At 43.0% G+C, this 26375-nt stretch overlaps 2 protein-coding genes and 1 pseudogene across 7 annotated transcripts; all 3 read right to left on the reverse strand.

The window, feature by feature from the left end:
- LOC128409371 (gastrula zinc finger protein XlCGF57.1-like) overlaps positions 1–12433 on the reverse strand; it is a 50286-nt pseudogene extending 37853 nt beyond the window's left edge.
- LOC128409356 (gastrula zinc finger protein XlCGF57.1-like) lies at positions 3559–12448 on the reverse strand. 4 transcript variants are annotated; one of them, XM_053379740.1, is made up of 6 exons: positions 12366–12384; positions 9126–9204; positions 8308–8468; positions 8049–8175; positions 7157–7240; positions 3559–6551 (listed from the first exon to the last, which is right to left on the reverse strand). In XM_053379740.1, the coding sequence occupies exons 3-6, from the start codon at positions 8380–8382 to the stop codon at positions 4846–4848; spliced, it is 1992 nt and encodes a 663-aa protein (XP_053235715.1). In that variant the 5' UTR covers positions 8383–8468; positions 9126–9204; positions 12366–12384; the 3' UTR covers positions 3559–4845. The 4 variants fall into 4 exon arrangements, with proteins under 4 accessions (XP_053235715.1, XP_053235716.1, XP_053235717.1 ...); XM_053379741.1 differs by lacking the exon at positions 9126–9204 and having other exon boundaries at positions 12366–12448; XM_053379742.1 differs by lacking the exon at positions 12366–12384 and having other exon boundaries at positions 7157–7237; positions 9126–9899.
- Positions 12449–18171: 5723 nt separating this feature from the next.
- Positions 18172–22273, reverse strand: LOC128409422 (zinc finger protein 239-like). Of its 3 annotated transcripts, none has more exons than XM_053379906.1 (5): positions 22218–22273; positions 21157–21317; positions 20908–21034; positions 20018–20098; positions 18172–19432 (listed from the first exon to the last, which is right to left on the reverse strand). In XM_053379906.1, exons 2-5 carry the CDS (start codon positions 21229–21231, stop codon positions 18486–18488), a joined length of 1230 nt encoding a protein of 409 aa, XP_053235881.1. In that variant the 5' UTR covers positions 21232–21317; positions 22218–22273; the 3' UTR covers positions 18172–18485. The 3 variants fall into 3 exon arrangements, with proteins under 3 accessions (XP_053235881.1, XP_053235880.1, XP_053235882.1); XM_053379905.1 differs by having other exon boundaries at positions 20018–20101; XM_053379907.1 differs by lacking the exon at positions 20018–20098.
- Positions 22274–26375: the final 4102 nt, after the last annotated feature.

A 26375-nucleotide genomic window follows, 5' to 3' on the forward strand; every position in this document is an offset into this window, starting at 1 on the left:
TGTTGGCCTGGCAAATGAAAAAAAGACAAAAACTCAATACTATTACGAATTTGGAAGTGGAAGGAAAGAATATACAGAACCCAGTGGAGATCCAACATTTCTTGGAGTTTTATGAAGAAGAATATACAGGGGATGGGGGTAGGTCAAGGTTCTGAAAATGGTATAGGTGCAATTTATTCAGAACAAAAAACAAAATTAATTGTGAACAATGTAGTGACAGAAGAGTTTAAGATTGAGAAAGGGACACGACAAGGTTGCCCAATTTCTCCATTGCTCTTTATATCGGTCCTTGAGGTTTTGTTAAATATGATTAGAAAGGACCAAGAGGTTAAAGGTATACAAGTGGGAGCTAAACAGTACAAACTGAAAGCATTTGCTGATGACTTAGTATTGACTTTACAGGAGCCAGAATCTAGTACTAAAAGGGTATTGGAACTGATTCAAGAATTCGGACAGGTAGCAGGTTTTAAGTTGAACAAGATGAAAACTAAGGTTTTAGAGAAAAACTTAACTGTGAATGAGAGAGAGAAGTTTCAGGAGGAGACAGGACTAACATTGGTTAAGAAAGTGAAATATTTAGGGGTTAACATGACTGCCAAAAATGTGAATTTATTTAAGGATAATTATGAAAAATGTTGGATTGAAGTGAAAAAGGATTTAGAAATATGGACAAATTTGAAGTTATCATTGTTAGGCCGAATTGCTGTGATAAAAATGAATGTGTTGCCAAGGATGTTGTTTTTGTTTCAAACATTGCAAATTTTGGATAAGATGGACTGTTTCAAGAAGTGGCAGAAAGATATTTCCAGATTTGTTTGGCAGGGCAAGAAGCCTCGAATAAAATTTAAGATATTAACTGATGCCAAAGAAAGAGGTGGATTTGCCCTGCCAGACCTTAAACTTTATTATGAATCAGCTGCTTTTTGCTGGCTGAGAGAATGGCTGCTTCTTGAAAATACCGACGTGTTGGATCTAGAAGACTTCAATAATGCATTTGGCTGGCATGCATATTTGTGGTACGATAAGGTAAAAGCACATAAAGCGTTTAAAAATCATATTGTTAGAAAAGCATTGTTTAATGTTTGGATAAGATATAAGGATTTGTTAGAAAAGAAAACCCCAAGATGGTTGTCACCAATGGAAGTGAAGGCACAGAAAAAACTCAATATGGAGGCCAAATGGCCGAAATATTGGGAAATTCTGGAACAAGATGGAGACAGAATAAAATTGCAGAGCTTTAAAAAATTGAAAAACAAAGTGCGAGATTGGCTCCATTATTACCAAATAATGGAGGCATTTAATTTGGACAAAAAAGTTGGTTTCCAGATGGAAAAATCAAAATTGGAAACAGAATTGTTAGATTCCAAAATCAAGCATTTGTCAAGAATGTATAACTTGCTGTTGAAATGGAACACTCAGGATGAAATGGTGAAATCAGCTATGATTAAATGGGCATAAGACGTTGGACATAACATAATGATGGCTGACTGGGAACAGTTATGGACCACAGGTATGAAATTCACGGCATGTAATGCCCTAAGAGAAAACTTAATGAAAATGATTTATAGGTGGTACATGACACCAGTCAAACTTGCAAAAATTTACTATTTGCCCGACAATAAATGTTGGAAATGTAATGAGACTGAAGGTACATTCTTTCACCTTTGGTGGACATGCCCAAGGATTAAGACATTCTGGGAGATGATTTATAACGAAATGAAAAAGGTATTCAAATATACCTTCCTGAAGAAACCAGAGGCCTTTCTCCTGGGCATGGTCGGCCAATTGGTGCCAAAGAAGGATAGAACTTTTTTAATGTATGCAACAACAGCAGCAAAAATACTCATCGCGAAGTATTGGAAGACACAAGATTTACCCACCCGGGAAGAATGGCAGATGAAGTTGATGGACTAAATGGAACTGGCGGAAATGACTGGCAGAATCCGAGACCAGGGAGAAGAGTCGGTGGAAGAAGACTGGAAAAAGTTTAAAGACTATTTACAGAAATATTGTAAAATTAATGAATGTTAAAAAAATGTTGGAATGAAGTTATATGGCTTTAGTAGAAATGTTATAAGGAATTAAGTATAAATAGATTAATAGAGTGTTAAAGGAAAAAATAAGGTTAGAATATGTTAAGATAATTATAGGATAGAAAACAGAGGAAGATGGAAAGGAATTGCTGAAACAATTAATAGAAGTGGAATACAAAAAGGGAGGTGTGAGGAGGTCGTTGAAATAAGTGAATGAAAGATAAGATATTGAAATTGTTTGATGTGTTTTAAACTGTTTTTGTTTTGTTTTGTTAGTTTAATGTGTCAGTGTTATGTAGTGTTTTTGTATTGTATTGTATTGTATTGTTCATTTTTTTTGTAGTGTTTAAATTGTTGGAAAAGTAATAAATATTATTTTTTTTAAAAAAACCAAGCAAAAACCAAACCACAAACCAAAACTTAAAACACCATCCCCACCATTTAAAAAGCCACAGATAAAATATAATTTAAAACCAATTAAAAAGAGGGGTGTTCTCTGCTGAGTGGCAGCCACAGCCGTTATGAAGCCTGTCCCAAGCCAGGTGGAAAGAGGCAGGGCAAGGCCCTTCAGTGTGGGAATGTTTATATAATTTAGCAGAGTTTAAACGAGCCCCTGTTTGAGTTTATGCAGCGACAAGCGGGTTGCTAACTGGTTTGAGTCCTATCTATAATCATACCTTCCTGGTTGATAATCCCTTTCTGTCCCTCTTAAAGAAAGCACACATGAATCTGAATGATATTAACATAAACTACTTTACTATCAGATTCATTCAGGTTTACAGAGTTGTTCCTGAAGGCAGGCTTCGGTTACATAACAGATAAACTATATACTAGATAGTAGTGAGTCATGAGAAGGCTGTATCCGAGCAGTTACCAGTTAACACTCCTTGCAGCAACTGTCCAACTGACAAAACTGCCTGCCACATAGAGGCAGTTAGTCCTCTCAGAATGTTGGACTTGACTGACAGCTTTATACCCCACATTCAGGCTCCCCTCAGGCAGTCCTCCTGAAACCACTGGCAATGCCCACATTTCCCTGTGCCACCTTCCCTCCCCAGATTGGTTCTTCCCCGCAGCACCTCCTTTATTCCGGCTGCCACCAGGGATTTTATCCACTTTGCCATTAATGTAGGCATGAACGAGAAGGTATTGTAAAAAAATGAATTCATAAAATATAAACATAGGGCGCTTTAAAGATTACTTTCCAGTCTTTCTGTGTTTTCATTGTTCCTTTACTGCAATTAGAAAAATGGGTTTTGTGCTGCTGTTCTTATAACAGGGAACTGGACTAGAAGACCCTGGAGTCCCTTTCAGCTCCACACTTCTATGATTCCAGAGCCAATCCTGCTTCCTAAACACCACTGTCGTGCTCCACTTTTCACAACTCTCCATTCCCAACTCTCTCTGCCAAAGATCAGGTATCAAGTGACTCTCAGCACATGTTCACTCAAAATGACCCCTCCAGAGTTATGTTCTACCAACACCTAATGGTACATTATCTCTTTCATTATACTTGCTATTAGGAGACATTACCTTCATTGCTTTAATACATATATGTACAACTTTCCACACAAACATCAGAACATCAAATACACTCCATGCATTTACAATGGATTTTTCCCTTTATGAATTTGTTGATATGAGGGACAAAGTGAACTCAGTGGGGAAAACTTGGCACACTCCATAAAACTAAATGGGTTCTTCCCTGTGAGAGTCCATAGGTGTTTATTAATGACTCCGTTATAATTGAAGCACTTCCCACACTCTATTCATTTAAATGGTTTCTCACCCATGTGAGTTCGTTGATGTCTTGTAAGAGTTCCATTCTGAATGAAACCCTTCCCACAATCAATACATTTAAATGGTTTCTCCCCTGTATGAGTTTGTAGATGTCTTGTAAGTTTTCTCTACCTTCACTGAAGCCCTTCCCACAATTCTTACATTTAAATGGTTTCTCTCGACGTGACTTTGCCAGTACACATTGAGTTTCCTACTACAAATGAAGCACTCTCCACACTCCGTTTATATGGTTTCTCCCGCATGAGGCCGTTGATGTACAGTAAGTTTTCCCCCTTGACTGAAACCCTTCCCACACTCCAAACATTTATATGGTTTTTCCTGTGTGAGTCCGTTGATGGACAGTTGTCACGAAAACAGTGTTAAGTCCCTTTTCACCTTTATCATAGTGTTTTCAAGAAAGACAAAATGATACAATTCTCTTCAGATTAACAATCTTTATTGATTAACAAGTAATAAGCAATAAGGACTCATTCATTCATCACTCATTCATCAATCAATCAATCAATCATATTTTTAGTTTTCAGGTTGTCCTACTTCACCCAGACATGCTGTCATCCTGCTTATGTCATATTTTTGCCCAATTATTTTTGTCCATCCTGATTTCGCCTGGTCCACTGGCTAACTCAATAATTCTTCATCTTCCATTTAATCATTTCTTTATCTTCTGCCTTCAGAGTCATAGTGCCATCTGATCCCACTCACTTCAGACACTTCTCCATTCATATCTTCCATTCATACCATTAAGCATACTAAATATATCATCAATTATACCATGAGATCACTTGTGGTCCTCACAGACTATCCCTGATTGACTATTCCTATGATTTAATAAAGACATTTCACTAAACCACATATATTCTTTAAGAAATTAACTATATATCTCAACATTAGTATTAATATTGTGTCATTCATTACATATAAATGTTACATCAATGCTGTTGTTTGATACCCTGGGAAACTCAAAACCAACTATTTTGAAAGAACACCCGTAATACTAACATAGAAACTTTATTCATACAGAGTTTATGGAAAACGCCTTTTCAGCCTCACACAGTAAGTTTTCCCCTTGACTGAAACCCTCCCCACACTCCAAAGATTTAAATGGTTTCTCCACTGTGTGAGTTCGTTGATGTCTTGTAAGAACTCTATTCCAACTGAATCTCTTCCCACATTCCAAACATTTATATGGTTTCTCGCCTGTGTGAGTTTGTAGATGTATTGTAAGACCTCCATTCTGACTGAAGCTCTTCCCACATTCCAAACATTTAAATGGTTTCTCACCTGTGTGAGTTCGTAGATGTGTTGTAAGAGCTCCATTCTGACTGAAGCTCTTCCCACATTCCAAGCATTTAAATGGTTTCTCGCCTGTGTGAGTTCGTTGATGTATAGTAAGGTTTCCATTCTGACTGAAACTCCTTCCGCACTCCATACATTTAAATGGTTTCTCGCCTTTGTGAGTTCGTAGATGTGTTGCAAGAGCTCCAGTCTGACAGAAGCTCTTCCCACATTCCAAACATTTAAATGGTTTCTCGCCTGTGTGAGTTCGTTGATGTTTTGTAAGAGCTCCTCTATCAATGAAACCCTTCCCACACTCTATACATTTAAATGGTTTCTCGCCTGTGTGAGTTCGTTGATGTTTTGTAAGAGCTGCTCTCTCAATGAAACCCTTCCCGCACTCCATACATTTAAATGGTTTCTCGCCTGTGTGACTTTGTCGGTGCACAATGAGTCTCCCCCCTTCACTGAAACCCTTCCCACACTCCAAACATTTATATGGTTTCTCCCCTGTGTGAGTTCTTCGATGAATAGTAAGGTGTGAACACCGACTGAAACCCTTCCCACATTCCATACATTTAAATGGTTTCTCCCCCGTGTGAGTTCGTTGATGTTGGGTAAGGCTTCCATTTTCACTGAAGCTCATTCCGCACTCCATACAATGAAATGGTTTCTCCCCTGTGTGATTCCGTTGGTGTACAGTAAGTTTTCTCCTTTGACTGAAAACCTTCCCACACTCCATACATTGAAATGGTTTCTCCCCTGTGTGATTTCTTTGATGCCCATTAAGCGTTTCCCTATGACGGAAGCTCATTCCACACTCCACACATTTAAACGGTTTCTCCCCAGTATGAATTCGTTGATGTCTTGTAAGAGTTCCACTGTCAATGAAACCCTTCAAACACTCCATACATTGAAATGGTCTCTCCCCTGTGTGAGTCCGTTGATGTACGGTAAGTTTTCCCCTTTGACTGAAAACCTTCCCACACTCCATACATTTAAATGGTTTCTCCCCTGTGTGATTTATCTGATGCATATTAAAGGATTCCCTATGATAGAAGCTCATTCCACACTCCACACATTTATATGGTTTCTCCCCGGTGTGAATTCGTTGATGTACTCTAAGAGCTCCACTGCCAATGAAACCCTTACCACACTCCATACATTTAAATGGTTTCTCCTCTGTGTGAGTTCGTTGATGTCTTGTAAGTTTTCCCATATCCCTGAAGCTCTTCCTACAGTCCATACATTGAAATGGGTTCTCCCCTGTGTGAGTTCGTTGATGTCTTGTAAGAGCTCCACTCTCAATGAAACCCTTCCCACACTCCATAAATTTAAAGGGTTTCTCCCCTGCGTTAGTTTGTAGTTGTGTGCTAAGGTGTTCACTCACGCTGAAGTACTTTACAGATGGCCCCTCAAAATTCTGATTGCCTTCTCCATCACCTGGTTTAAAGGGTGGAGAGAGATACTGTTAAGTATTCAAGAAAAACAACAAGAGAACTTAAGATACAGCAAGACCAATCAGCACTTTCTCTTACTTTAACACCTCCAGCCTTCCTCCCTCTCTTATGAACCAAATTTTTGGGAAAGGAAAGGAAATCTGAAAATAATCTCCAGAACCCTTAGTATCCAGTTCTACCATCAACTCGCATGTAACACTGAGCACCAAGAGAAAACTTCTATGCTGAGGTGAGGCATCTATGGCCCTCCAGATGTGGTTGGACTCTAAGTACCATCAACCCAACTAAAGAAGTCCAATGACCAGGGCTGATGGGAGTTGTAGTGCAGCAACCTCTGGAGGGACACACTTGCTCCATCTTACCCCTCCTGTGAAAATGCTATGCCTCTGTATTCAGTTTTCTCCTTCCTCCCTGATCTGTAATATCTGGCTGATACATTCCAGGAAACTGTTCACATCACCTAAACCTGCACCAGGGTGCTGGAGAAGATGGGCCCTCGTTCTGATCCAAAAGGGCTCTTTTTGTATTCCTACACACTGAAAGGAGACATACAAAGGTACAGCCTCACAGCAAAGTGGAAGTATGTACCTCTCAATTGGTCCAGGACAACATCCCTGTATTTTTCTGTTCCAAGCGAGGAGATGAGCTCAGACTTGAGTATCAGAGTCTCTGCTATGTGGAATAAGGAAAGCAGAAATGTTGTTTATGTCATATGTGGCTGTAAAAATATTCAAAAATATTAATCTTGTGAAACAAAGACAGCAAAGTATTTGGTGGCCCATTAAAAGCTAATAAATAACACGGACCAGGAAGGCTCATGCCTGTGACTCTCCTTGTAGATTCTACATAGGTTTTGGGGGGGAATTCATACCACAATATCAGTTTAGGAACAGTTGTCTACTGACAAAAGTACAGCATTGCTATAAACTACAATCTTCAACATCAACTTCGGTGGGCTGGTCATGTTGTTCGGATGCCTGATTATCATCTTCCAAAGCAATTACTCTATTCCCAATTTAAGAATGGAAAGAGAAAGACCGAAGGACAATGAAAGAGGTTAAAACATGCTCCCAAGCCAAATCTAAAGAAATGCAGTATAAGCACAGAAAATTGGGAAACACTGGCCTGAGAGTGCTCCAGTTGGAAAATATCCTTTACCAAAGGTGTAATGGACTTTGAAGAAACACAAACTCCGGACGAAAGGGAGAAACAAACTAAGAGGAAAGTACATTTGGCAAACCCTCACTGTAATTAACTCCTGCCTGGAAACCTATGTCCCCACTGTGGAAGGATGTGTGGATCCAGAACTGGACTCTGCAGTCCCTTACGGACACACTGGTAAGACCGTGTTCATGGAAGACAATCTTACTCGGCTACGAAGAATCGCCAAAGAAGAAGACACAACATGAATAAATGGCTCAAACAGCAGATTCACACCTCCAACATCGAACAGCCAGGAGGAATAAAAATCTGCCCTTACCTAGAGAGGCCACCATCTCATAATTCTCCTCCATGACTTCCTTGTGCAGAGCTCTTTGGCCAGGATCCAGCAGAGCCCACTCCTCCTCCGTGAAAAACACAGCCACCTCCTCAAAGGTCAAGAGGGCCTGGAAGAAGAAGAAGAGGAAGAAAACAGAGCTTCTCTTAGATGCCCATCATCCCCACTCAACACAGAGGGAAGCTGGGTGGTCCCATCTGTGCCTCTTCCCTCCTCCCTGCTTCCGTTGCCCTTTCCCTACCTGAGGAAGCTGCCTGGCTCCTCTTTCCACTCCATCTTTAAGAAGAGACCGTTCAGAGGGTGTATCAGAGACCATTGCGTTGCCAGTGGAAAATACGGAGGAGGAGGAGGAATCATAAACCAGGCCACTTCTGGGACTCTCTCAGCTGTTGCCACGATGCACTTCAACACAGGGATAACAATGCAAAAATTTATTATTATTATTATTATTATTATTATTATTATTATTATTATTAGAATCTATATACCGCCCTATACCCTGAGGTCTCAGGGCAGTTTAAAGAAAGGCAGGTTTATTTAGCGTGGGACACATTTACACAGGCAGCATTAATATTCACAATGAAATATAAATTACCAACGGATACCAAAGATAGGGGCGGCTTCTCCCTGCCAGATTTACGATTATATTATATTGTGAGGCGTCCTGCTTATGCTGACTTAGAGAATGGATAATATTGGGAAAAGCAGATATATTAGACCTTGAAGGTCAGGAGAAAAGGTTTGGTTGACATGCATATTTATGGTATGTGTGTGTGTGTGTGTGTGTGTGTATATACACACACACACACCATTATACATACACACACACACACACACACACTATAGACTAAAGGAAGTAAACCAGGGACCAGATCTCCTGTGGGTCCCTTCCAGGAAGTACAAGGCAGCGAACTGGAAGGATGTAATCCTTTCTACAGGGACTTTATAATACTATAAGCTGCCTCATTCTTTAGGGAACCTTCAGCTTCGGATTGTAAAGTTCTAGGATCAAATCCCAAACTCTTAATGAAGCTTCGCAGAAAGCATTACGGTCAGTACCTCTGCAGACCTCGCTTTTCCTTTCCCCCGAACAGCCATCCAGGAAACCAGTTTCTGACACTTTGATACATTTAGAATACTGTATAGAAAATAAGGGAAACTCCTAAAGCTGCAGTTGGAAGAAAAGCAACATCTGGAGGGCACCAGGGTGCAGAAGCTCCCTCCAAGGGGAGCAGATGGAAATATTTAGAGCACTCTATGCGCTAACATGGATTGTTGAGGGATGATCGCGGAGTGGGGTCCGGAGGGAGCACACTCCCCACCAGCAGGCAGCCACAGTCTGCCTGCACGCGTGACCTTGGGGTGCGGGGCACACCCCCCCCCCAGGCAAGCCACAGCTGTCTGAACATCGTTCCCTCTGTCTAACCTTTTTCGGTCTCAGTAGTCTGCAGTGTCCTGTCTATAACCTTTGTCTCTGAGACCTTTTGTCTCCTTCGTCATACACTGTGCATGGGGAAAATGACACGGTGGAAACAGGTGCCAAAATAACCTTGTACCACCCCACGATCTCGGGATCGGAAGATGTGTAAAGGTCACAGCCCAAAATGTATCTGCCTGGTTTGCATATTTGCGTCAATAAAAGGAGGCTCCACACGTCCGTCACTTCAGATTGTAGTTTAGGAGACAGAAATACAAAGTTTAGTGGCTTATGGCCCCTTAGTCCTTCCGCTTAGGAACATATGTGTGTGTGTGTGTGTGTTTGTGTGTGTGTGTGCCTTTTATCTTCCCTACACAGTGTGAAAGTACAGGATGAGGCATCCTCCCGGAGCATGGGGATGTGAGACTGGGTCTCCCTGGTCTCTCTCTGGCCCTCAGGAATTTCCCCAGCGCCGCACCCTCTTTCCAACGCTTCCCAGCTGCCTCCTGGGGGTTTTTTGTGTGGCTGGAAAAAATCCCTGGAAGGAGTATTGTTAGGTTGGAGTCTCCCCGAGATTTGATCTTTAGCATTAAAGAATTTGAAGAAGACCTGCAGAAGGGACTTGGAAAAGAGTTAAGAGCCTCGGACATAAGATCTCCAGGTTGATGGACTATGTGGAGTTGACGGAAAGGACTGGCAGAATCCGAAACCAGGGAGAGGAGATGGTGGAAGAAGATTGAAAAATTTAAAGTTTATATATAGAAATATGGTAAAACTAATGAGTGATAGAAAAATGGTGGAATGATATTTTATAGACTTAGCAGAAATGTTATAAGGAGTTAAGCATATATAAGTATTTTAGTTTTAATGGAAAATAAGGTTAAAAAATATGTTATTTACAATGTGATAGAAAATGGAGAAAGATGGAAAGGATTTGCTGAAAAAATTAATAGAAGTGGAATACAAAAAGGGAGGTGAGAGGAGGTCGAGGAAACAAGGGAATGAAAGATAGAGAATGGAAAAGGGATGATGCATGTTTTTAAATTGTTTTTGTTTTATTTAGGGTTAGGGAGTGGGTTTTGTTTAGTTTAGTTTAATGTGTTTAGTTTATGGGTTTAGGTTGTGTTTTGTATTGTCTATATATTGTTTTGTATTGGGTTTTTTTTCTCTTTTGTTTTTTCTCTTTTGTCTTCTTTTCTTTTCCTTTTTTGTAATCTTTAAAAGCAATAAATATTTTTTTTTTTTAAAAAAAAGGAAAAAATCCCTGGAAGGCAGGCATCCCCTGGACAAAGCTCAGAGTCAGCCCCATAGCTCCACAAATTCTGGCCCTGCCCATCAATGGAAAGTGGACCCTGGAAGGCTGCTCAGCAGCGAATGTGGCCCTCAGGCTGGAGAAAGGTCTCTGTTCCAAACACTAAACTGGCAGTAATCCTGGCCCACCTTGCAGGGTTCTGGTGTGAGCATTGCCCAGGTGGTGGGCTTTAGATCACCTACAGTATTATAAGACCCTCCTGGCAACCTGGAAGGGGACGAGGCCAGGCAGGAGCGAGGCTGGCAGCACCGGCAGAGGAAGTCCCTCAGCGCCTCTGCGCTGGGCCAATCCTGCAAGACAGGCCAGATCTCCCACCCCTGGGGGCTTTGATTCTCCTTTCCGACAAAGTCCCAAGAGGATGTCTGGAGAAGCCTCTTTTTGGAAAGAAAGAGCATCAAAATCTGCAGGGGTGGTGGTGGTTATCAGTTTCCTCCCCCTCCCCCTTTCCCCCAAGTCCAGCTGGGGAGGGGGCAATTCTTTAATTCCTCCAGTCTTTGTCTTGAAGCTTTTTAAAGGGCTCCTGAGACCTTGATCAGTTTCAAATCCTGTCATCCATGGGCCCATTTCCCTTGCCAAGCAGGGGGGAAACAGACAAGGTGCTTTTTCATACTTCAGGAAATGGAAAATGCGCCTCTTCCCTCCAGTTTTGGAGCACAAAAGCAACCCCCCCCCCAACATGGGAAACCCAACAAGGCTCTTTCCTTTGTGCCAAAGCAACCTCAGCCGGCCAGACTAGGATTTCTGAAAGGGGAGCTGGGGGGCCTCCCCCTTCCTTCTCACATCAGCCTCTTTCTTACTCAGGAAGCTCCGGAGGCCGATTTCCCTTGACATTGTCCATCTCTCACCCCCCACTCAATTCGAAATCTTCCCCCTCTCTCCCAATCCGGAGGCGACTCTGTTCTCCAGCTGCTTCCACTTCCTCTCCCCTACTTGCCCCCCCATCTCCGCCCCACTGAGGCAGGGGCTTCAGCAGCAGATTTCGGGGGGGGGGCAGGTCAGGGTCCTGGAGGAGCTCAGCCCCCCTCCCGCCCAGACCGGCTCCCTGACGCAGGAGGCAGAGCCTGGGGGGAGCGATGGGGGGCAGGAGTGAGAAGGGAGATGGAGGGTGTTAAACAGAGAGGAGCATCACTAGGCGGAATGGGGCTGCCCCCCCCCTTTGAACGTAGAAGGACTGACTGCTGAGTCAACATGCACAGGTGGGGCTGCGAATCCCTTTGTAGTTAGGGTGCACGGGGGGCATCCGTTTCTGGTTCTTCTCAAGTGTCTTCGCCCCCCCCCCCACAGTCCCCCCCAACCATGGGAGCCTGGCTTGAACTCTGCGCTTCAGAGAAGATTTTGCAATGCAAACCCTGTTGGGGGAGGGGGACTCCACTTTGCAACAGGATGGGCTGCATCCAGCCCCCCCCTTATTCCCACAGGGAAAGGACGGAGCCCCTCCCTGCTTTCCTTTCAGCCCCCCACCCCAATCCTCCCGCCTCCTTTCCCAGCTGCCCTGTTTGCAGATTCAGGAAGAGGCAAAGCAAATCCTTCTCCCACCCCCCTCTCCAAATAACCCCCAAATATGAGGCACCTCTTTCTCCTCTTCTCCAAGTCCGCTTCTCTTCCGGGGTTGTGCATGGAGACCCCTCCCCTCCAAATTCGCCTCTACTTTCCTCCTCAGAAAAAACCCCCACTTCCTGCCTCTCCACTAAACGGAGCTCATTGGCCCAGAGGGAGGGGAGTGGCAGGAGATCCGCCTCCCCCTCCCTGCAAACAGAAATCCCTTTGCCCGCCAGTAATATCTACTGTACGGTATATTCCCTTTTACAGTATTTAGTGAGGAATCAATGCCTTCAGTTCCTGCGAGCGGCAGCGAAAGGCCGCACCCCCATTTCTGAAAAGCCCCCCCCCCGGGAAGGGGTTTAGAGCAGTAATTTATGACAACCCTAAAGGCTGATCCAAGTGTCATTGCAACAGGTACCTTTTCTAAAAACCAGGAGCTGATGGATAAATTTAGGCTTTGTTATGGGGGCGGGGGGCAGCTCAGTGGTAGAACAGTTGCTTTGCATGCAGAAGGTCTCGGCAGTGGCGTAGCGTGGGGGGTGCAGGGGGGGCTGGCCGCACCGGGCGCAACATCTGGGGGTTTAGGGGGCGCAAATCCACAGGTTAGGGGGCGCAAATTACTTGCCTTGCCCCGGGTGCTGACAACCCACGCTACGCCACTGGGTCTTGGATTCCTATTTTCACATTTGGTGGGAGTGTACCTGGTCCACGCCTTCTGGGGGAAAGTTTTTTTTACCTGACCTCCAAAATCACTGAACAATCTATCCGTCCTAATTCCAGGGAAGACCAGTTTTCCTAGGGTGGCAGAGAAGCTCTGTATTGCCATTTATTTGGTGAGACGGTCACAGGTTCAATCCCCAGCAGCGAAAGAGGAAACGCACACCTTACTTCTGAACACCCCCCCCCGGGGAGAAAGAGGGTGGAAGGGGTTCAGAGCAGCAACTGACAATAATATTATAGGGTGCCCAGACCCCCCGAGTGCCGCCAAGCGCCCTTGTTTTCCAGGGACACTCCTGGGTTTACAGAAGCCATCCTGGTTTCTGATTTAATCCTGGAAAGTCTTATTTTCCATAGGACATCCCTATATCCATTGGATAAATTTTGGAGGGAGTTATGTGACCCCTGAACCAAAGAGATAAGTAACATCTGAAAGGCAGCCCTGTATAGCGAAGCTATTTAATGTTTTTGAACTTATTTTGCAAAAAATATATAATGCAGTTTTTGAGCTATCTTTTAGCAAAACCAGCAAAAATGGCACTGCCGACATGGGAGATTTTTCCGATTTTCACCCAGACACTGCTTCCAACTACAGTATCCTGGGTATGTCTGAGAAATTCCAGACATATGGAAACCCTATTGTTGAATAGGACGTCCCTATTTGGAGAAATTCCGGTGGGTATGGGGCGGTCCGGTGTCTTTACAATGTGTACTTTTCAAAAAGTGGGGGCCAATGGACAAATTTGGGCTTTGCTTTGAGCGGGCAAAGCTCAGTGGCAGAACAGTTGCTTCACATGCAGAAGGCCTCAGATGCAATGCTTTGCATGCAGAAGGAAGTCCCAGGTGCAGTCTTAATATCTTACTGACCATCTGTCAGGGATTATTAAGATGCCGTTCCTATTGGTGTTTTGCAACTTTGACCTGTTGCAGGACCTTAGCCAGACCTTAGCAGAGCATACGCAGAGTTCCAGAAAGCAATCAGTTGCAGGCAGGATGGACAAAGCAGGGACAAGACGCTGCTAATGGTAACTTGGTTACTTAGATGTGTTTATTATTTACAGCAGACTCTACAAGTTACTATATACAGGAACAGATACAGATCTTAACCAGCTCTCTCTTAACAAACTCTCAGAACTCAGAACACCACACTGATCAACAAACTATCCAGTCAGTAAGGTCATAAGTCATCCTGCCTGTGTGAGACCTCAACCAATGGTAAAGCTGTATCCAGGGTCCCATATCTCCAGGCAGATAACTCCTCTCTGCTCAGTCATCCTTGGCTGTCGCCCAACTCTTAAATGACATAATAGGCGTCACTGAAACCTGGTGGGATAAGTCCCACGATTGGAATGTAATAATGGAGGGATACAATCTATTTCAGAGAAACAGACCAGACAAGAAAGGAGGAGGAGTGGCGTTATATGTCAGGGATGTGTATACCTGTGAAGAGATCCAAGATTTAGAACCTCAAGCCAAAGTGAGAGCATTTGGGTCAAAATTAAGGGAGAGAAGAATAACAGAGACCTCATTGTGGGAGTTTACTATAGATCCCCAAGCCAAACGGAGGACATAGATGATGCCTTCCTGGAACTGATGGCCAAGCATGCAAAAGGAAGGGAGATAGTAGTAATGGGGGACTTCAATTACCCGGATATTTGTTGGATGTCAAACTCAGCCAAGAGCATAAGGTCAAACAGATTCCTCACTGGCCTTGCAGACAACTTCATTGTCCAGAAAGTGGGAGAAGCAACAAGAGGAACAGCCATTTTAGATCTGGTCCTAATCAATGTTGATGACCTGGTTAGTGGGGTAGAAGTGGAAGGATCATTAGGCGCGAGTGATCATGCTCTTCTGAAGTTTACTACACAGCGGAAAGGAGCAGCCAAGCATACTAGGACTCAATTTCTTGACTTTAAGAAAGCCGACTTCATAAAACTTAGGGAAGTGCTGGGTGAGATCCCATGGACAGTAATACTAAAAGGAAAGGGAGTTCATGATGGCTGGGAGTTTGTTAAGAGGGAGATAGTAAAAGCACAACTTCAGGCAATACCAATGAGACGGAAACATGGAAGGTGCCTAAAGAAGCCAGGGTGGCTATCTAAAGAACTTTTAACTGAGTTAAGATTAAAAAAGGATGTGTACAAAAAATGGAAAAGGGGGGAAACCACCAAAGAGGAATTCAAACAAATAGCCAGCACATGTAGACACAAAGTCAGAAAAGCTAAAGCACAGAATGAACTCAGGCTTGCTAGAGAGGTTTAAAGCAACAAAAAAGGCTTTTATGGGTATGTCCGTAGCAAAAGGAAGAACAAAGAAACAGTGGGGTCACTCAGAGGAGAAGATGGTGAAATGCAAACAGGGGGCACAGAAAGGACTGAACTCCTCAATGCCTTCTTTGCCTCAGTCTTCTCCGATCAAGAAAACAATGCCCAACCTGAAGAATTTGGAACAAATGATTCAGCAGAGGAAACACAGCCCAGAATAACTAAGGAGATAGTACAAGAATACTTGGCTAGTTTAGATGTATTCAAGACTCCAGGGCCAGATGAACTGCATCCAAGAGTATTAAAAGAACTGGCAGATGTGATTTCAGAACCACTGGCAGTCATCTTTGAGAATTCCTGGAGAACAGGCGAAGTCCCGGCAGACTAGAGGAAGGCAAATGTTGTCTCTATTTTCAAAAAGGGGAAAAGAGAGGACCTAAATAATTACCGCCCAGTAATTATTGACATCAATACCAGGGAAGATTCTGGAGCAGATCTTTAAGCAAACAGTCTGTGAGCACCTAGAAAGGAATGCTGTGCTCACCAATAGTCAGCATGGATTTCTGAAAAATAGTTCTGGGCACCACAGTTCAAGAAGGACACTGACAAACTGGAATGTGTCCACAGGAGGGCAACCAAAATGGTCAAAGGCCTGGAAACGATGCCTTATGAGGAACGGCTAAGGGAGCTAGGCATGTTTAGCCTGGAGAAGAGGAGGTTAAGGGGTGATATGATAGCCATGTTCAAATATATAAAAGGATGTCACATAGAGGAGGGAGAAAGGTTGTTTTCTGCTGCTCCAGAGAAGCGGACACGGAGCAATGGATCCAAACTACAAGAAAGAAGATTCCACCTAAACATTAGGAAGAACTTCCTGACAGTAAGAGCTGTTCGACAGTGGAATTTGCTGCCAAGGAGTGTGGTGGAGTCTCCTTCTTTGGAGGTCTTTAAGCAGAGGCTTGACAACCATATGTCAGGAGTGCTCTGATGGTGTTTCCTGCTTGGCAGGGGGTTGGACTTGATGGCCCTTGTGGTCTCTTCCAACTCTATGATTCTATGAAATAGTACCACAGATATGCAAGCCACCCAAAAACGTTATTGAAACCTTCCAAATCCAAAATGTCTGTGTTCTCAAGAACAGCCATTCTTTCAACCAGCAAAATGCTGCTGATTCATAATAAAGTTTAAGGTCTGGCAGGGCAAATCCACCTCTATCCTTTGCATCAGTTAATATTTAAAATTTTATTCTGGGCTTCTTGCCCTGCCAGACAAATCTAGAAATATCTCTCTGCCACTTCTTGAAACAGTCCATTTTGTCCAAAATTTTCAATGATTGAAATAAAAATAACATTCTTGGCAATACATTCATCTTTATAACGGCAATTCGACCAAACAAGGAAAGCTTCAAATTTGACCATATTTCAAGATCCTTTTTCACTTCTGACCAACATTTCTCGTAGTTATCTTTAAATAAATTTAAGTTTTTAGCGGTCATGTTAACCCCCAGGTATTTTACTTTCTTAACCAATGTTAAACCCGTCTCCTTCTGAAACCTCTCTTTCTCAATTGGTGTTAAATTTTTCTCAAGAACCTTAGTCTTTAACTTGTTCAACCTAAATCCTGCCACTTGACCAAATTCCTGAATCAATTCTAATACTCTTTTAGTACTAGATTCTGGCTCCTGTAATGTCAATACTAAGTCATCTGCAAACGCTTTAAGTTTGTACTGTTTAGCTCCGACCTGAATACCTTTAATCAGATGCTCCCTTCTAATCATGTTTAGCAAAACCTCCAGGACCGAAATAAAAAGCAATGGGGAAATTGGGCAGCCTTGTCGTGTCCCTTTCTCCATCTTAAATTCTTCTGTCACCACGTTGTTAACTATCAATTTCGCCTTTTCTTCTGAATAAATTGCACCTATACCATTTTTGAAACCTTGACCAACCCCTATCCCGTGAAGATTTTTCTTCATAAAACTCCAAGAAATATTATCAAAAGCTTTCTCCGCATCAACAAATATCAAAACTGCTTTTGTATTAATGTTCACTTGCAACTTCTCTAAAATTTTAATTATATTTCTCGTGTTGTCAGACAAGTGTCTACCCGGGGGAAAGCCAGCTTGGTCTTTGTGTATCACTTCAACTAATACTTTTTTCAGTCTTTTAGCCAAAATATCTGCAAAAATTTTATAATCCACATTAAGTAGGGATTTGGGGCGGTAGTTCTTGAGTTGTGTTTTTTCGGACTCAGTTTTCGGTATAAGTGTGATGTAAGCTTCTTTCCACGACTCTGGCGCTTTTCCCCCCTCCAAAATTTCATTACAAACCTCCTTTAGTGGTTGAATTAACCAATCTTTCAGAGATCTATAGTATTTTGAGGTTAAACCGTCCGGCCCTGGAGATTTGCCCAACTGCATATTTTGAATGGCACCTTCCACCTCCTGATCTGTTATTTTATAATTCAGCATTAATTTATTTTCTTGAGAATTTTTTTGTAATCCATTTGTTCTTAAAAACTGGTCTATATCAGTCTCTTTCTGTGGCCCTTGTGTATATAGTTGTTTAAAATATCTCTGGAAGCACTTTCTAATCTCCACTAGAAATGCTGTCATCCTGCTTATGTCATATTTTTGCCCAATTATTTTTGTCCATCCTGATTTCGCCTGGTCCACTGGCTAACTCAATAATTCTTCATCTTCCATTTAATCATTTATCTTGTCTTCAGAGTCATAGTGCCATCTGATCCCACTCACTTCAGACACTTCTCCATTCATATCCTCCATTCATACCATTAAGCATACTAAATATATCATCAATTATACCATGAGATCACTTGTGGTCCTCACAGACTAACCCTGATTGACTATTCCTATGATTTAATAAAGACATTTCATTAAACCACATATATTCTTTAAGAAATTAACTATATATCTGAACATTAGTATTAATATTGTGTCATTCATTACATATAAATGTTACATTAGTTACATATAAATGTTACATCAATGCTGTTGTTTGATACCCTGGGAAACTCAAAACCAACTATTTTGAAAGAACACCCTTAATACTAACATAGAAACTTTATTCATACAGAGTTTATGGAAAACGCCTTTTCAGCCTCACACAGTAAGTTTTCCTCTTAACTGAAACCCTCCCCACAACAAAGATTTAAATGGTTTCTCCCCTGTGTGTTTGTTGATGTCTTGTAAGAACTCTATTCCAACTGAATCTCTTCCCACATTCCAAACATTTATATGGTTTCTCACCTGTGTGAGTTCGTAGATGTGTATTAAGAGCTCCATTCTGACGGAAGCTCTTCCCACATTTCAAGCATTTAAATGGTTTCTCGCCTGTGTGAGTTCGTTGATGCATAGTAAGGTTTCCATTCTGACTGAAACTCCTTCCGCACTCCATACATTTAAATGGTTTCTCGCCTTTGTGGGTTCGTAGATGTGTTGCAAGAGCTCCAGTCTGACAGAAGCTCTTCCCACATTCCAAACATTTAAATGGTTTCTCGCCTGTGTGAGTTCGTTGATGTTTTGTAAGAGCTCCATTCTGACAGAAGCTCTTCCCACATTCCAAGCATTTAAATGGTTTCTCGCCTGTGTGAGTTCGTTGATGTATAGTAAGGTTTCCATTCTGACTGAAACTCCTTCCGCACTCCATACATTTAAATGGTTTCTCGCCTTTGTGAGTTCGTAGATGTGTTGCAAGAGCTCCAGTCTGACAGAAGCTCTTCCCACATTCCAAACATTTAAATGGTTTCTCGCCTGTGTGAGTTCGTTGATGTACTTTAAGATCTCCTCTATCAATGAAACCCTTCCCACACTCCATACATTTAAATGGTTTCTCCTCTGTGTGAGTTCGTTGATGTCTTGTAAGTTTTCCCATATCCCTGAAGCTCTTCCTACAGTCCATACATTGAAATGGGTTCTCCCCTGTGTGAGTTCGTTGATGTCTTGTAAGAGCTCCACTCTCAATGAAACCCTTCCCACACTCCATAAATTTAAAGGGTTTCTCCCCTGCATTAGTTTGTAGTTGTGTGCTAAGGTGTTCACTCACGCTGAAGTACTTTACAGATGGCCCCTCAAAATTCTGATTGCCTTCTCCATCACCTGGTTTAAAGGGGGGGGGGAGAGATACTGTTAAGTATTCAAGAAAAACAACAAGAGAACTTAAGATATAGCAAGACCAATCAGCACTTTCTCTTATTTTAACACCTCCAGCTTTCCTCCCTCTCCTATGAAGCAAATTTTTGGGAAAGGAAAGGAAATATGAAAATAATCTCCAGAACCCTTAGTATCCAGTTCTACCTTCAACTCGCATGTAACACTGAGCACCAAGAGAAAACTTCTATGCTGAGGTGAGGCATCTATGGCCCTGCAGATGTGGTTGGACTCTAAGTACCATCAACCCAACTAAAGAAGTCTAATGACCAGGGCTGATGGGAGTTGTAGTGCAGCAACCTCTGGAGGGAAACACTTTCTCCATCTTACCCCTCCTGTGAAAATGCTATGCCTCTGTATTCAGTTTTCTCCTTCCTCCCTGATCTGTAATATCTGGCTGATACATTCCAGGAAACTGTTCACATCACCTAAACCTGCACCAGGGTGCTGGAGAAGATGGGATCTTTTTATATTTGTACACACTGAAAGGAGACATACAAAGGTACAGCCTCACAGCAAAGTAGAAGTATGTACCTCTCAATTGGTCCAGGACAACATCCCTGTGTTTTTCTGTTCCAAGCGAGGAGATGAGCTCAGACTTGAGTATCAGAGTCTCTGCTATATGGAATAAGTAAAGCAGAAATGTTGTTTATGTCATATGTGGCTGTAAAAATATTCAAAAATATTAATCTTGTGAAACAAAGACAGCAAAGTATTTGGTGGCCCATTAAAAGCTAATAAATAACACGGACCAGGAAGGCTCATGCCTGTGACTCTCCTTGTAGATTCTACATAGGTTTTGGGGGGGAATTCATACCACAATATCAGTTTAGGAACAGTTGTCTACTGACAAAAGTACAGCATTGCTATAAACTACAATCTTCAACATCAACTTCGGTGGGCTGGTCATGTTGTTCGGATGCCTGATTATCATCTTCCAAAGCAATTACTCTATTCCCAATTTAAGAATGGAAAGAGAAATACCGAAGGACAATGAAAGAGGTTAAAACATGCTCCCAAGCCAAATCTAAAGAAATGCAGTATAAGCACAGAAAATTGGGAAACACTGGCCTGAGAGTGCTCCAGTTGGAAAATATCCTTTACCAAAGGTGTAATGGACTTTGAAGAAACACAAACTCCGGACGAAAGGGACAAACAAACTAAGAGGAAAGTACATTTGGCAAACCCTCACTGTAATTAACTCCTGCCTGGAAACCTATGTCCCCACTGTGGAAGGATGTGTGGATCCAGAATTGGACTCCACAGTCCCTTACGGACACACTGGTAAGACCATGTTCATGGAAGACAATCTTACTCGGCTACGAGGGGTCACCAAACAAGAAGACACAACATGCTCAAACAGCAGATTCACACCTCCAACGTCTAACAGCCAAGAGTTTGGGATTTGATAAATCTGCCCTTACCTAAAGAGGCCACCATCTCATAATTCTCCTCCATGACTTCCTTGTGCAGAGCTCTTTGGCCTGTATCCAGCAGAGCCCACTCCTCCTCCGTGAAAAACACAGCCACCTCCTCAAAGGTCAAGAGGGCCTGGAAGAAGAAGAGGAAGAAGACAGAGCTGCTCTTAGATCCCCATCATCCCCACTCAACACAGAGGGAGGCTGGGTGGTCCCATCTGTGCCTCTTCCCTGCTTCCGTTGCTCTTTCCCTACCTGAGGAAGCTGCCTGGCTCCTCTTTCCACTCCATCTTTAAGAAGAGACTGTTCAGAGGGTGTATCAGAGACCATTGCGTTGCCAGTGGAAAATACGGAGGAGGAGGAGGAATCATAAACCAGGCCACTTCTGGGACTCTCTCAGCTGTTGCCACGATGCACTTCAACACAGGGATAACAATGCAAAAATTTATTATTATTATTATTATTATTATTATTATTAGAATCTATATACCGCCCTATACCCTGAGGTCTCAGGGCAGTTTACAGAAAGGCAGGTTTATTTAGGGTGGGACACATTTACACAGGCAGCATTAATATTCACAATGAAATATAAATTACTAACGGATACCAAAGATAGGGGCGGCTTCTCCCTGCCAGATTTACGATTATATTATATTGTGAGGCTTATGCTGGCTTAGAGAATGGATAATATTGGAAAAAGCAGATATATTAGACCTTGAAGGTCAGGAGAAAAGGTTTGGTTGACATGCATATTTATGGGGTGTGTGTGTGTGTGTATACTATCTTTGCTAAAAGATAGTTCAAAATAGCTCAAAAACTGCATTTTATTTTTTTTTGCAAAATAAGTTCAAAAACATTAAGCAGCTTCGCTATACAGGGCTGCCTTTCAGATGTTACTTATCTCTTTGAACGGAGAAGGACTGACTTCTGAGTCAACATGCACAGGGTGGGGCTGCAAATCCCTTTGTAATTAAGTTCCACTGGGGGGGGCACCCTTTTGTGGATCGTCTCAAGTGTCTTCGCCCCCCCTCCCCCCACCATGGGAGGCTGGCTTGATCTCTGCGCTTCAGAGAAGATCTTGCAATGCAAACCCTGTTTGGGGGGGGGACCCCACTTTGCAACAGGATGGCCTGCATTCCGCCCCGCCCCCGATTCCCACAGGGAAAGGACGGAGCCCCTCCCTGCTTTCCTTTCTACACCCCCCCGCCCAATCCTCCCGCCTCCTTTCCCAGTCGCCCTCTTTGTAGATTCAGGGAGAGGCAAAGCAAATCCTTCTCCCACCCCCCCTCCCCAAATAACCCCCAAATATGAAGCACCTCTTTCTCCTCTTCTCCAAGTCCGCTTCTCTTCCGGGGTTCTGCATGGAGACCCCCCCGCTCCAACTTCGCCTCTACTTTCCCCCTCAACCCCCCCACTTCCTGCCTCTCTAGGAAACGGAGCTCATTGGCCCAGAGGGAGGGATGAGTGGCAGGAGATCCGCCTCCCCCTTTCTGCAAACAGAAACTCTATATTGCCATTTATTTGGTGAGACAGTCGCGGGTTAAATCCCAGCAGCGAAAGAGGACACGCACACCTTATTTCTGAAAAGGCCCCCCCTGGGGAAAAGAGGGTGGAAGGGGTTCAGAGCAGCAACTGACAATGATATTAAAGGGTGCCCAGACCCCCCCGCCCTTGTTTTCCAGCGACACTCCTGGGTTTACAGAAGTCATCCTGGTTTCTGATTTAATCCCGGAATGTCTTCCATAGGACGTCCCTATATCCATTGGATAAATTTTGGAGGGAGTTATGCGACCCCTGAACCAGAGAGATAAGTAACATCTGAAAGGCAGCCCTGTATAGCGAAGCTGTTTAATGCTTTATTATGTTTTTATATATGTATGTTGGAAGATGATGATGATGATGATGATGATGATTAAAGGTAAAGGTACCCCTGCCCGTACGGGCCAGTCTTGACAGACTCTGGGGTTGTGCGCCCATCTCACTCAAGAGGCCGGGGGCCAGCACTGTCCGGAGACACTTCCGGGTCACGTGGCCAGCGTGACAAGCTGCATCTGGCGAGCCAGCGCAGCACACGGGACGCCGTTTACCTTCCCGCTGGTAAGCGGTCCCTATTTATCTACTTGCACCCGGTGGTGCTTTCGAACTGCTAGGTTGGCAGGCGCTGGGACCGAGTAGCGGGAGCGCACCCCGCCGCGGGGATTCGAACCGCCGACCTTTCAATCGGCAAGCCCTAGGCGCTGAGGCTTTTACCCACAGGGCCACCCGCGTCCCAGCGCGTCCTGCGTCCCAGCCATGATGATTAGGTGGCCATATTTCAAAAAGGGAAAATCCGGACACAAAACCAGTCCAGCTTTTTCTTTAGTTTAGCCCAATTTTTTTGAACTTATTTTGCAACAAAAATAATAATAATGCAGCTTTTGAGCTATCTTTTAGCAAAATCAGCAAAAATTGCACTGCTGACATGGGGCATTTTGCCGATTTTCACCCAGCCACTGCTTCCAACTAAACTATCCTGGGTATGTCAATCAACATTTGATGATCACCTTCTACCAATCCACAATAGAAAGTGTCCTTTCATACTGCATCACAGTGTGGTATACTGGTTTGACATCAACTGATAGGAAGTGCCTACAGAGGGTGGTGAATACAGCACAAGATATTATGGGCTGTCTTGTGAATTCGTTGGATGAAACAGTGGAAGAACGTTGCCTCAGGAGAGTGAGGAAAATTCTCAGGGATGATTCACACCCTGGCTGGCATTTTCTTGATCTCCTGCCCTCAGGCAAAACATATAGAAGCATGATTAGTCGCACCAACAGGGAAAAGAACAGCTTCTATCTGTGGGCTGTTAGGTTGCTGAATGAAAAGATAACAACAGGGCAACTGACTTTCGGGTTTGGTGGGTGTGCGTCAGTAAATGAGGGGAATTAAGACTAAGAGCTGAGTGGGGGGTGCTCGTGTAATCTCACTGTATACAAGTTGTACAAGTGACAATAAAGTATTTCAATTTCAATGTCTGAGAAATTCCAGACATATGGGAACCCTACTGTTGAATAGGACGTCTCTATTCGGAGAAATGCCAGTGGGTATGGGGCGGTCTGGTGTCATTACAATGCGTACCTTTTTTCAAAAAGTGGGGGCCAATGGACAAAGTTAGGCTTTGCTTTGAGGGAGCGAAGCTCAGTGACAGAGCAGTTGCTTCACATGCAGAAGGCCTCAGATGCAATGCTTTGCACGCAGAAGGAAGTCCCAGGTGCAGTCTTAATGTCTTAATGACCATCTGTCAGGGATTATTAAGATGTGGTTCCTGCATTTAAGGGGGATGAATACGATGACCCTAGCAGTCCCTTCCAACTCTACAATTCCATGATTCATGCATACAAAGGGGGTGGTAAGACCCTGGAAGAATGGCAGATGAAGGTGATGGACTATATGGAATTGGCGGAAATGACTGGCAGAATCCGAGACCAGGGAGAAGAGTCGGTGGAAGAAGATTGGAAGAAATTTAAAGACTATTTACAGAAACATTGTAAAATTAATGAATGTTAAAATGATGTCGGAATGAAATTAAGTGGTTTTAGCAGCAATGTTATAAAGGAGTATGTAAAAATGGATGGTTAACAGGTGAAAATGTAAAGCTATAATATATTAAGATAAAGAATTAAGATAAAAACAAAAAGGGAAAGGATTTGCTGAATTAACCATTTGAACTGGAATACAAAAAAGGGAGGTGTGAGGAGGTCAGGGAAATAAGTAAATGAAAGGCAAGACATGGAAAGATGGATTTATTTTTAATTGTTTGTATTTTTTCTGTGTTTTGTATTTTCTGTTTCTTTTTTCTATTTCTTTTTTACTTTTGTAACTCTTTCTGAAATTCTAATAAATATCATTTTTAAAAAAAAATACAAAGGGGGTGGTAAGGAATGGCTGTGTGTCAATTGTGGTAGCTGCTCTATATTCCCAGCAAGCGCTATATTCTGATTTATTGAGTGAGAAATTCATTGGTTCAATTCCTGGCAGCAGTAGTGAGAGACGACCCCCACCCCAATTTCTGAAAAGCCTCCTCCTGGGAAGGAGTTTAGAGCAGTAACTTAAGACAACACTAAAGGGTGGTCCAGTGTCACTACAATGTGTACCTTTTTAAAAAAAGTTGGAGCTGATGGACAAAGTTAGGCTCTGTTATTGGGGGCATGCAGCTCAGTGGTCAAGCAGTTGCTTTGCATGCAGAAGGTCTTGGATTCCTATTTTCATGTGTGGCGGGAGTGTACCGTGGTCCACACTTTCTGGGGGGGGGGGGTTTTATCTGACCTCCAAAATCACTGAACAATTTATCCGTCCCAATTCCGGGGAAGACCTGTTTACCCGGAGTAGCAAACAGGACCTTGGCAACCTCAACACCCTCATGCTGTTTGACGAAGTAATTACTGCTTTTCATCAAGAGAAGAAACATACAGAAAACTTCCAATAAGTAAATGAAATAAATCACAGGTCTCCGTGCAATGACATTCTTGTTTAGACCCCCAGGAAAAACACCCTGGCTTCGGCCAGTTTCATCTCACAGGTTTAAAAGCAAAGAGCAACCATAGGAAACCTCGGCCCTCCAGATGTTTTAGGACTACAGTTCCCATCATCCCTGACCACTGGTCCTGTTAGCTAGGGATCATGGGAGTTGGAGTCCCAAAAACATCTGGAAGGCCAGGGTTGCCTGTGCCTGGCAAAGAGGGTATTTGTTGCTTTTGTTGAACATTATGCTTCTGCTCAGATTTTCAAATTGCATTTGATCCCATTGAATGAGATGTTCCCCCAATCTTCAAACAAAAAACAGGCAATAGTAATTTATCAGGGGTACCTGAAAATAGGGGGTTGACCCTGGTACGGCAAGAGAATTGGAGAGTAGTTTAGGAAGGAGAAATATGCCAATACACCATTACTTACTTTTCAAAATCACTTACTGGGGTGCTGGAAAAACTAAAGGGAAGTTGACTTCCAATTAATCTTGAAGATGTGACTCCACTAATGAGGTGATCTCCTTGCCGGTGATAATTCACAGCCAAATTTTTACATAGCAGTCAACTTTTCCCTTTTATTGCGAGGAATCCTATTCGGAATAAGGGAATTTCCCTTTAAAAAAGGGAAACATTGACAGCTATGGATTTTTATCCTCAATCAAATTCAGTGGACATTTTGCCCTCTGCTGCATTTCGTAGGTTGCAAGAGGCAGCAACAAAAGCAGTGTTATCATTCTCTGGTCGGCCTACTACACTTCCCTTCTGACTATTCCTCTCAACAGAAGCCACTTATTAGGGGGGGAAACACCCAAATTCTTGCAAGACAGAGGCTTCACTGACTTCACAAATATGGGGTTGTTCAGCTCTGGCTTCAAAGCCAAAAGAGGAATGAGGTGAAGGGTCATAGCTTCTGTGGTGCAGCATCTGTTTTCTACCCAGAACAGTGGTGTCCAAACTTTTTTCAAA

The sequence above is a fragment of the Podarcis raffonei genome, chromosome 2 (assembly GCF_027172205.1).
Source record: "Podarcis raffonei isolate rPodRaf1 chromosome 2, rPodRaf1.pri, whole genome shotgun sequence".
NCBI classification, from domain to species: Eukaryota; Metazoa; Chordata; class Lepidosauria; order Squamata; family Lacertidae; genus Podarcis; species Podarcis raffonei.

What these genes read in the sequence shown, in the direction of transcription:
- LOC128409356 (XM_053379741.1), bottom strand. Translation starts at nt 8,382, where the DNA reads ATGGTCTCTGATACACCCTCTGAACGGTCTCTTCTTAAAGATGGAGTG. An exon ending in TGAGATGGTGGCCTCTCTAG is followed by an intron (nt 7,241 to 8,048) that starts GTAAGGGCAGAT and finishes TATTCCACATAG; the next exon opens with CAGAGACTCTGATACTCAAG. An exon ending in TGTCCTGGACCAATTGAGAG is followed by an intron (nt 6,552 to 7,156) that starts GTACATACTTCC and finishes CCTTTAAACCAG; the next exon opens with GTGATGGAGAAGGCAATCAG.
- LOC128409422 (XM_053379905.1), bottom strand. Translation starts at nt 21,231, where the DNA reads ATGGTCTCTGATACACCCTCTGAACAGTCTCTTCTTAAAGATGGAGTG. An exon ending in GAGCCAGGCAGCTTCCTCAG is followed by an intron (nt 21,035 to 21,156) that starts GTAGGGAAAGAG and finishes TTCTTCTTCCAG; the next exon opens with GCCCTCTTGACCTTTGAGGA. An exon ending in TGTCCTGGACCAATTGAGAG is followed by an intron (nt 19,433 to 20,017) that starts GTACATACTTCT and finishes CCTTTAAACCAG; the next exon opens with GTGATGGAGAAGGCAATCAG.